General features: G+C 33.7%; 1 protein-coding gene across 1 annotated transcript; it reads left to right on the top strand.

Annotated features, from left to right (window-relative positions):
• The first annotated feature begins 696 nt into the window (after positions 1–696).
• On the top strand, positions 697–10739 carry LOC131940608 (ceramide kinase-like). The gene is made up of 13 exons (XM_059299316.1): positions 697–726; positions 1666–1913; positions 2428–2625; positions 2806–2934; positions 3179–3242; positions 4315–4460; positions 5318–5392; positions 5689–5835; positions 6704–6788; positions 7506–7555; positions 8093–8286; positions 8993–9171; positions 9861–10739. The coding sequence occupies exons 2-13, from the start codon at positions 1667–1669 to the stop codon at positions 9919–9921; spliced, it is 1575 nt and encodes a 524-aa protein (XP_059155299.1). The 5' UTR covers positions 697–726; position 1666; the 3' UTR covers positions 9922–10739.
• Positions 10740–11689: the final 950 nt, after the last annotated feature.

The following is an 11689-nucleotide window of genomic DNA, read 5'->3' as shown; positions in this document are numbered from 1 at the left end:
GATGCACTGTATTTTTGCTTTGATTTATACACACATAGATTACTGAGCTTGGGTTTATGAATTTTTAAAGTATTAAATTAAATTTTAATTTTTCTTTATAAACTTCTGAGTTGTGTTTGTATGTGTACTGTTTATCTTGTATCACTAAATGTGTAATGTAGTCATGCGAAGGAGCCTGTTCGGTCCACTGGTTAAGCATAGTGCACATATGAGTTTTTGGAGTTTTTTTATATTGTTTCAATAATTTGTGTTATGAGTCAAGGTCAGTATCTTATAACAGTTTTTACAAAATTATTAGTGTAGTAAAAATTCTGTTACAGAAAAAAGGTTGAATAAAGTGACACGTCTGGCTTACACATTCTTACTTCCAACACACTTGGATAGGGGTTGGGTATGATTGTCAAATTTTGTGCTAATCCACTGGGTTATTCCACTTTTTGGCAGCATCTTGATCTAATAGAATAATACACTCTGGTACGATTCTAAACATTAAGGTTTGCATGAAAGTATCTCATACCTAGTAAGAAAACTTCAACATCATCTAGATCTAGCTAGAGGTTACTGGCAATTTTTCGAAATTTTGATCTGGCTATTCTTAAAATTTTTTATTTTTTTTGTGTGTTCGTAACTGAGTCGTCTATTGAATTAATTTAAATCATTCTAGACTAGATTAGAAATTAGATCTAGATCTAGATCTAGATTAGATTATACACGATCCTACTTAAAGTAAATAATTCAGTTTTTAAGATTCAATATTGAACTTGCTTATTTACATAATATGAATAGACTACCTCTTGCTTAATATTTTAATAACACAGGCAACGGGCCGGGAAGGGCTTAAGTTAAGACTTTAAAACTGAATTTAAGACAAGAGATTCAGTCAAGACGAGGCGGTTAAGAACTTGACACTTAGTCACTTAGGAATTGACTATATTGCTATGTGGGTCAAGGCTGGGTGTTACGAAATGCGCAGTGGCATACATTTTGCAAGACTAAAAAAAAGAGCATAATGGAGCCATCTGTCATTAACAAATGACGTTACACTCATAGGGGGAGATTGGAGGGGGGGGGGGGGGGGGTGGTTCCACATCTTGTGACTTCATAGTGTTGCTTTTTATAAAGTAATGTTAGAAACTGAATTTTAGTGGGTTTTTTTAAAACCTTGCTTTCTGTAGCCTGTATTCAAATAATTATTTTACCTTTTTGCTCCTTGCAGAAAATAGGGCCTCTGACAAATCTTTCCACTGAAAAGAGTGCCAGGAGCCCGTGGGGAGTGGAAAGATAAATGTTTAAAAAAAACCACATTTTTTTAGGGGGGGGGGGGGGGTTGTAGACTCAGGTGCAACATCATTTTTGGGAGGAGGGGTTGGTTCATGTTTTTGTGACAGTGTGGAGGGGGGGGGGAGGTAAAAATCATCCAAAAAATGTGACATCATTTATGGATGACCCCCATCCTTATTTATAGCAAATTTTTTGTTTGGGAATAGGAGCTGGTATCTATTATTAGCTTCAATAAAATCCTACACATCACAGCCACTTAAGAGTAGACATCTGGTGCCATTATAGTAGCAGTATCACAAGCGGAAGTTCATTCATTATTGATACTCAAAGAAACCTTTCTTTTTAAATACATTTCTGTAAATTGATAAAAAATTTGCATTTCAGAATGTCTGTGGTAAGTGCAGAAAACAAATGCGGAGAAGGTGGTGATCAAACTCAGCACAATTACTCTAAAGAGCAGCATGGAGTTTCTCTTGATACTGATACTCCAACAACAGAAGGGGAGAGTAATGATACGCCAGGAGAGATAATCCTGGAAGGAACAGTGAAAATTGCAGGGAAAGAAAAACACATGCAGTTAAAAGCTAATGGGCTTGAGATAGCAGTGAATCCCAGGAAAGACAAATCAAAAGGTTGCTTGTGTTGTACATTAAAATATAAAATTAATTAGTAAGGACATAAGTTAATACGATTATAAAAACAATTAATAAGGACCTGCTGTAATGGGGGGTTTTAGAATTTATCTGTGATGAGGGGGGAAGATTTGGAAAGTGTAAAGAAACTGAATTTTTGCTGTTTTTTGTTAATTGTAAAAAAAATAAAAAATTAATTACTATTCTCAATGCTGACATAGCTCAGAAAATGTTTTATAAAAGAAACAAAAATTGCAATTTTGAGGGGATTGAAGGGAGGGGGTTGTAAGCTGAGGGATGAGGGTCTGCCTTTTTTTGAAAACGGGGAGTGAGGGAAGTTTAAAATAGGATGACCCCGTTATGTGTAATAGAACTAGAGTGAGTTTTATGGTCATAACTTAGATTAGGGTTTTACCCCAAGTCTGGTAGTAATACTAGCAAAATAAAATAGCATTAAACATGTTTTGTCAACATTTTTAAAAGTTTAATTTTTTTTCTTCAAAATGTATTTCAGTCATGTTTATCCCGTTGCGTGAAGTAATCTCTGCATCGATTGATACTACACCTTCAGATCAACAAAACTCATCTTTTGTGGTTCATCATGTACAACACAAATCAAACTGCAGCATGAAAGTAACATCATTAAAAATTGAAGATTTGGGAAAACAGGCTGAAAGATGGGTTAGCACCATACTTGATCAATGTCTCAAAGGTATTTTTAATATCAAAATAACGTGGTGTAGGTAATAATACAGGTTGTAATATGAGTTAGCAACATTCTTGATTAATGTCACAAAGATTTATTTTTTAAGAGCAGAATAACTTAGTTAAAATCATTAGTCTATGTTGATAGATAGAGTTTTTTTTAAAATATTGTTGCATATGTTTTCAGTTGATGGACGCCCTCATAAGCTTTTTGTCCTCATAAATCCCATTGGTGGAGCTGGCAGAGCCAGGCAGATCTACCACAAAAGTGTGGCCCCTATCTTTGAGCTAGCACAGATAGCTACTAAAGTTAAAGGTTTGGCTTTTTTTTTGAGAAATATTAAGTATTTTGGTACATTATCTCAGACACATTTCACACTTCAGCCACACAGGTGATTTGTTTTCAGAATTACTGTTGCAATTGTTTTTCAATTACTATGATGGTAAAACAATAGTGTTTCATTTTCTGGAGTGATTTTTTCTGGGTTTTGAAACAAATATATTAATCTAAGTTTTAATTATTTTTTTTATTTAATCTTAATTTTTTTTTCTAACTTCAGAAACTGATAAGTCCAAACATGCCTTAGAGATTGGAGAAACTCAAGACTTTTCATCGTTTGATGGGTAGGAAATTTATTCAAAGGATTTTAATACTCAGTGCTGTGTTTTTGTACAAGCTTTTGTTGTTTCAAATTTGATAGTATTGTACGCCAATGTCTAGCTTTGGTTTTGGTTTTGTGTTAAGTTTTAGGCTAAGATGGATGCTTAGGTTTTGGTATTTTTCTTCAAGTTAGGATTAAAGTAGTATATAGTATATAGGTATAGAATTCTAGTTAGGGTTAGGATTCTAACTTGAGGGGGGGGGGGGTAATTCCTCCAGGGGGGGGGGTAATGTCCTGTAGCCATACAAACTTAGCATTAACACTAAATTGCAACCAACTCTTGTACCAGTTCACTGGTAGATCATATCATCACTACATGTAAGCTTTGCCAATTAATACATCTTTTAATAAGACTTCTGTTTTTACAAAAATAACATGTTCACATTCATAGAACTTCTACTCCGTTCTTTTTCAAATTGGGAGATATTTTCTCCTGCCTAGATTCTGAATTCATGGGACGGAGTGGTCTAGCGGTAGAGAGCTGGTCTGCTAACCCGTATGTCTCGAGTTCGAATCCGGGTTCAAGTCAGTAGATCGTCCCTGAGTCCACCCAACTCTGATGGGTATCTAACTCACGTTAGGGAAAGTAAAGGCGGCTGGGCATAGTGCTGACCACACTATCTCTTCAAATGCCGAGGTCACAGAAACAAGTGAACTCTACTTCACTTGCCCCATAGACCGTCAGGTTTGAAAGGGAAACTTTCCTTTACTTTTACTTAGATTCTGACTTCAGCCTGCTTTTTTAAAGGGTTAACTTCTCTAACCTTTTCCGCTCAAGAACAATTTGCAATTTGTTTTCTTGTTTTTCTGATCAAGATGGGTAACTGTCCCTAGCTACTACTCTAGCTTCATCTGCCCGGGGTCCAAACTGCAGACTTTTGGAGTTTGCAGACTCCCCCCCCCCCTGCCCCCACCGTCCCCTTTGTAGAACAAATCTGACTTTTTTTTAAAATGTGTAATTAGACAGATTTCTTATCTTTTATCACCGTCTTTTAACAATAAATGTAAATTAGATGTTTTCCTGTATTTCTCAGAGTTGTATTAGTTGGTGGTGATGGACTGTATCAGGAGTTTCTACAAGGGCTCACAATACAAACACAGAAAAAAGCTGGTGTCAACTACCACAGTCCAGACACCAAGTTTGTTCCAACTCCAACCCCCATTGGGATCATTCCTGCAGGTTTGAAAGTCAAAATGTTTTTTATATATTATAAGGCTACATTTTTAAAGAACCTTTCTTTTAGATTTTATTGCAGTTTTTACTTGTCAATTACCAGGTATATTATGGGACGGCATAGTCAAATAGTAGAGCGTTTGACTGTTAACCCAAAAGTCTTGAGTTCAAAATCTTAGTTCAAGTCCATATGAACAGAGCTGTCTTAATACAGTTTTATGTATCTTTACTGTCAGGTTAGTAAGTAAGCAAGTAAATAAAGTATCCTTTTGAACCTGACAGTTCATGAGGTAGCAACTTTGGATAATGTGTTCAGCACTATGCCCATCTGTCTTTACTTTTCCTAATGTGAGTTAGGTTCCCATTATAGCTGGGTTAACTCGGGGACGTCTTACGGAATTGAACCCTGGATTAGAACTCAAGACTTGAGTGTTAGCTGTCGTACATTCTACAGTTCGATCACACCGTTCCATATCAGGTTAGTAAATGCCACTGTATTCTAGTCTTACTTTATTCTATGTTCTCGAGTTTTAAGATAGATAGATTAGACTGTTATCCTCTTAGTTTTGTGATGATATTTCAGTAAAGTTATTATTGTTACTTATAACGAGCCTTTGTTTTTTAAAGTCTAGAGTTCTGTTACTAGTTTTTGGTTGTGTTCATATGTCTTCTGATGTACTGCACATTTAACTATCTTTTCTTTTTCTGTAACTTCAAAAGCATCTACCAACCTTGCATCTTCAGGTTTTAGAAGAGCTTTCTAGCACTGGGTTATTTTTCTCTTAGTATAGTATTTTATTTCTAATGTGAAAACTTGTGGCATACAATAAGTGTATTTAAATTATGTAATGATGTAATTGTAGGTACAGGAAATGGTGTTGGTAGGTGGATCAATGGTTCATCTGATCCTGAAACATCTGCATTAAGCATTGTTCGTGGTAAGAAAATGTCTTACAAGAACTTTATTTACAAGCATTCTGAACTTTACGATAAACCTAATTTTCTGAATTAAGAAAGAAAATAAATTACATTCTTATTATTTAAATATTTAAAAATATATATTGAAGCTCTTATTGCCATTTATCACTCTATATTTGTCAAGTTATTATAATAGAAAATGTGTAGGGAAATGCAAGATTTTCATACCAATTTTAAAATTGTTTTATTCTGGCTATAACTGGGTGTGAGCCACTAAAAAATGTTTAAAGTACAGCATAAAAAGTTTTTTCTGCAGGTGAACAGCATAGAGGCCAGATTCTTACAGTACACAGTGATGATAAATTTATTTGTGTCAGTGCCATGATGTTGGGCTATGGGCTGTTCTCAGAAATAATAAAAAGAAGTGAAGAGCTAAGATGGATGAAAAGGGCTCGATACGCATGTAAGTTTATTTTATCCAAATTATTTCTTTAAAAGAAACTTTTTAGCGCAATTTCCATTCTGGAGAATTGCGTTTATTAACCCGTCATTTCTGGATGTATGTATGGATGTGTGTCCGCAGCTTTAAGTCGTATCTCCTCCAAAGCAATTATGTTAAGCAAGTTACAAGGATGAACATAGGCCAAAAAAATTCCGGGTTTCTTTCATGGATTTCCCGGAAAAGCCAAAAAACCTCGAAAAAATGCAGTTTTTGGCCCATATCTCGGCAACCAGACCACTTAGCGACTTGAAACATTTACCAATCGATTCCTGCTATAATTTAGAACAATATTGCCCAAGAAAGTTTTCAAAAATATCCTTTCGTTCGGTCACAAAATTTTTTTGAATTAATTAAAATTTGGACCGAATTAGTAGGCATGTTTATCCAACCACACCACACGCGTCATCACGTTCAATAGCTGCGCCATCACGTTCAATGGCTGCGCCATCACGTTCGGTAGCTAGGCGCACAATGGTTTTTAGTCATGTAACTCTATTGTAAATAAAACATGTAAAATACTGAAAAAAAAAATTAATAAAAAACGTCTTAATAACTAAACAATGGTTTTACTAACCCTGCTCTTGATTTACGCTACGACAGAGCTATTTTTAGATAACATAAGGAAATTGCGCTAAAATTGTCACTAGACTTTTTAATTACCTTGTTTTGTGTGGCAGGTGTATGTTAATTTAAAACTAATTTAAAAATGCTAGTTTTGAGACATGGTCTGCCAAAGCAGAATTTTTCATCTTCAATGTCACAGATTTTTTTATGTTTTGATAAATGAACTAAAATTCCTGCCTAAAATATTATTCCTTTTTTTCTTTAGATGTCTTACTAGCAGCTTTGTTAAAGACAAAAAGAGTTTTTAAGTGTGAGTTAGCATACAGGGTCTCAACAGAGAACAACAAAAGGTAATTTCAGAAGGTTTTGGTTTGAATTGAAAATACAAGGTTCTTTTTCAACATGCTACTGCTTGTAATTGTTATTAACACAGTACTCGTGTAAAGTAAAAAAAGTTCCCTTTTCAAACCTGACAGTCTATAGAGCAAGTGAAGTAGAGTTCACTTGTTTCTGTGACCTCGGCATATGAAGAGATAGTGTGGTCAGCACTATGCCCAGCCGCCTTTACTTTCCCTAACGTGAGTTGGGTACCCATCAGAGTTGGAAGGACTCAGGGACGGTCTACTGACTTGAACCTGGATTCGAACTCGAGACTTACGGGTTAGCAGTCCAGCTCTCTACCACTAGACCACTCTGTCCAGTACTCATGTAAGGGTAAAATAAATTGAAATATTTGATTATTATGGGTACAGGAATGGATGAGGCATGGCTATGTTGTTAAAATGGTAATACATTGTTGTACTAGTGTGTTTTCACTAAGAGGCTTCTGTGATTATCTGGTCAGTTCAGGGTTAAGACTTTGTGAGTACCTGTCGAATCACAGGGTTAAACTGAGAGTACATGCTCAGTCTAATGTAAGTACCTGGCCAGTTTCTTACTTTACTTAACTTGAATCAGATATCCATTAGAGCTGGGTGGACTCAGCCGTGTTTGACTGCCTCAAGTACATGTATATTTATGTAAATAAAGTTTAAAAATGTTTATCTGGAAATATTGTCATACTGCAGTGTTGAGAATGCAAACACAGACACAAGTACAGAACACCATCAGGATGAAGGTTGTTAGCTTTGCATATCTTGTACTTTAGACAATTATTTTATCTGTACAAAGACATACTTATCAATATCAGTACTTAGCCTTAACTAAGGTTGAAGCTAATGCTAATAGTTTTTTATGTAAGCTGCTTCACAACAAATATTTACATTTGTGATTAATTGCTTTTTCTTTTTAAAAATAGCATTAACCAAATCTAAAAATTTGACTGAACCATTTGATTCTATTCCTAACCCCTCTCATTTTCTCCTAAATCTAACATCTAAACCAAATCTTAACTTACAGTTAAAATTGCACTAAAAACTAAGCATTACAGATACTTAAAACCCAATTCTCAAACTGTTATTGTAAAAACTAACTTTAACCTGCCAAAGATCTCAGTAATTAAGTTTTAACTTATTAAATCTCCCAATGCATAAAAAAGCTCTTATCTATTTTTCACTTTTACAAAGATGTATTTTTTATCTTCTATAACATAAACTAATAAACTTACCAGAAATAATTGTATAATAAAAGGACTTAAATTTTTTTTAAATCTAAGAGTGGTCGATGTATACAAAAAGCAACAATCATTACTGCGGCATATCCTGTGGAACCCTTCATACGAAATCTGATGGTGGCAAGCAGTTCTTGAGCCCTTTTGCCACACACGTCCAACTTGGCATAGACTCTGGCTGTGGCAAGATTGCAATGTTCCGGAACATGTTTCATATTACTCCAGATGAAGCCACTTCAGTAAGACACACAATTTAACCCTTTATGTGTGACTGCTAAATATATTTAACTTTTTACATCTGCCACTACTTATTTTGATTTATATAACTGGAAATTAACTGACAAAATATCTCATATGCTGGTTAAATCAAAAATATTTCATATGCTGGTTAAATCAGGGTTAGAATAGCCAGTTGCATTTGCTGTATTGGAATGAATGGCGTCTACTCAATCGTTATTAACAGGAAAAGTGTAAATGTTTGCATATTTCAATTGCTAAATAAAACAGCTTTTCAAAACATGTTCTGCATACAACACTTATATATTTAGAAATATTGTTTTCTTGAAAGCCCAAAACTGAAAAATTTAATTCGAAAAACATTTTGTGTTGTTAAGTATTTTTAGTTCCAATAATTCATTTTTTATAATATACAAATAGGCCTATAATTTTTATGATATATATATATATATATATATATATATATATATATATATATATATATATATATGTTTTTTAACTAAACAAGAAGTGTTTGTTATATATTGTTTACTGTTAATATAATAGCCAATAATAAAAAAAATCATGCTACACAGCGCAATCAACTGTAGCAAAAATGTATTCTTTTACGCTAATACACAATATCAAATATTTTTATTTGCTTAGTAGTCCTACTTGAATACTTAACAAGTGTCATAATTAAGTAATCCATTTTAAATTCCCTTTCAGTCAACTCCTTCATCAAATCTAGAATTCATAAACAATGTGACAGCCTTTAAGATCAAAGTACTGCATGATGAACCAGGAGACAATCTGACACAAGAACAAGCTCGAGTGAGAGAGTTGGAGAGAATTGTAAACGCAGATGGGGAGATAGTTTACGTTGACAACCCAGACATACTTGTCAGGTAATGGTAGCAATTGAAGTTTCAGCTTTGGTGCTTGGGCTTCTAGCCTGAAACCAATAGCGGACCTTACGAGAATTTTCGATTTTTTTTTTTTTTTTTTTGGTGCTGTTATTATGAAATTCATTTTCCATTTGTGCCCAAGACATATGGGGCAGATGAATTAGAGTTCATCTGCTTCAGAGAAGGGATAGTGTGGTCAGCACTATGCCCAGCCGCCTTTGTTTCCCTAAAGTTAGTTAGGTACCCATCAGGGCTGGATGGACTCAGGGACGTTCCACTGATTTGAACTCGAAACTATCGGGTTAGCAATCTAGCTCTCTAACGCTAGATTATACCTTCCCAATTATAAAATTCCACTTCTAAAAATTGGGTGGTGTAATAAATAACTTGTCCTATTAAAGTATTGATAAGTTGAAAGTAGTCAACAATTTTGACAACCCCGGAAGTTTTTAAAAGATTAAGTCCTGATAGTCTTGTCCTGATAAGAAAAGATGTAAGCAAAAGTGCACAGTTTATACATTTCCAAATTTTAATTCAAACTTCCTGCACACTAATGTACATCAACATGTATGGTATTAACCTGTTTTTATTTTTTTATTTTTATACTAATTAATGTCCATCTCACATTTTAAACCTTTGTTGTATTTAATAAACATTTGTGTTTGAGTTTAACTTTGTATTTATTTCAGGCTTCATGTTGCTTATGTTGCACTTTATGGGCGTGATAAAATAAAGCAGTCCTTTTGGTAATTCACAAGTTTCTTTGGCTGTTGAACTGTTTAACATCAAAGATTCTCCCTGTAATCAGGGAAAGAGAATTTCACCACAGTTCGACGTATTGACAACTTTTTGTGTAGGCATGATGGTAAATTTTATAAAATTTATATAAAAGGCTGAATTTATAGGCATTAATAATTATAAAATGGTTATTAATTAGAAACGAAGAAAGATCATTGCTTTGTTTTTTTTTGCTTTCTTTTATTATTCTCTACCTTGATAAATATTTTTATACCATTTTTACATATATGTTCTATGGTTGAACATTATTTGTCTGGTGCAATTCTTTCAAACCCAATTGATAATCAAAATAAAAAAGAGGCAGTGGTGCATTTTTCTACCACAAACTCCTCAGACTTAATGCCGGAATTTTATAAACTTTGACCTCACTTTAACTTAATTAAGGCCTCATTCAGTATTTAAACTTTTATTACTTTTTAAAAATATATATATGGAAAAAAAAATTATGCTTCAAAATTTCTCAGAATAAAATATTTGTGAAAGCTGGTTACTCTATGTAATTTAAACGAATGTTGTCACTATATTCTTCTGGTAATTATTTTACCACTATTTTTGTACACCAGTTTACCTGTGTTAAAATTCATGTGATTGTTACGCGTTATATAAATATGTATGTATAAAAGTGCAATACAATTATATATATTAAATCCAACATTTTTATGAAGATTTCTATATGTACTTTTGTTTCAAAAATTGTATTTGACAATCTGTTAAACTTGTTTCCAACGTATTGCAGTTGTAGTGTCAAAACCTTTAGTTTACTTGTTTACAATAATGAATAACAATCATTTTTAATGTAGGATATAGCAATTATAAAATGAACACATTTAATTGGAATTTATATGTGTACTTTATATAAAATATGTGCTTATTGTAAGTGCCCTTGATAATTCATGTATTAAAATCTAATTTTAAGTATTACTTTTACACTTAAATGAATTTGAGTATTTGGATTAGTGTTCTTGTGCCTGTCTTGTCATTACTGTTCACTCTCCTGTGTGAGTTGTTGTGGGTTATAACATTGTCAGCATCCAATTAGTTCCAGCTTTAGTATGAGTATAAAATGATGCCTGAAAATGTGAATCAGGGTCTTACTCCAGTGTATATGCCTTAATGTTTCTAGCCTACAACCAGGTCAGTCCATGTTGGTTTTGTGTTTGATTTTATTATTAGGTAACATAGTAGATGCCCCTGTTTTGTGTATCATTGTGTTAATGGTCTTGATTCCTCAGTATAGACTTTCTCTTCAGTTTTCCTGTATTAAGTATAGTTCATTAGAGTTATATATACAGAGGCGTAGCTAGGGGAGGGCGGGTGGGGCACCAAAATGGGTAGGACCAGCATGAATAACTATATATAGCCTGTATATAATTGGAAGGGGGGGGGGCGAAAAATTGAAAGTTCGCACCGGGCGCCGGAATGTGTCGCTATGCCTCTGTATATATATTGTTTTCTTGATGAGTGCTAGTGTTCTCTTACCAATTTGTGGTTGTGTCTATGCACTTTGACAAGCTTGACTGTTGACAACTATTATTACTTGGCTGCTATTTGTTATTCTGAGATATTTTTACAAATATTTATTTTGTAAGTACATTTTTAATATTGTTTAATTTACTGTTATTTGATTCATTTTGTAATTACTTGATGATGATAAATATAATATTTTTTGGAAAGATTCATTTTATTGTCTTATTGAGCTATTTTATGCAAGATATATGCC

The sequence above is a fragment of the Physella acuta genome, unplaced genomic scaffold, assembly GCF_028476545.2.
Source record: "Physella acuta isolate Inbredline_101_S28 unplaced genomic scaffold, ASM2847654v3 ptg000323l, whole genome shotgun sequence".
Lineage (NCBI taxonomy): Eukaryota > Metazoa > Mollusca > Gastropoda > Physidae > Physella > Physella acuta.
This window is presented reverse-complemented; position numbering and strand designations above follow the sequence as displayed.

Bases quoted from the DNA above. Each gene is read 5' to 3' on its own strand.
- LOC131940608 (XM_059299316.1), top strand. From the start codon at position 1,667: ATGTCTGTGGTAAGTGCAGAAAACAAATGCGGAGAAGGTGGTGATCAA. The intron at 5,393-5,688 runs GTAAGAAAATGT...TTTTTTCTGCAG, and splicing joins TGCATTAAGCATTGTTCGTG to GTGAACAGCATAGAGGCCAG. The intron at 7,556-8,092 runs GTTGTTAGCTTT...TTTAAATCTAAG, and splicing joins AGAACACCATCAGGATGAAG to AGTGGTCGATGTATACAAAA.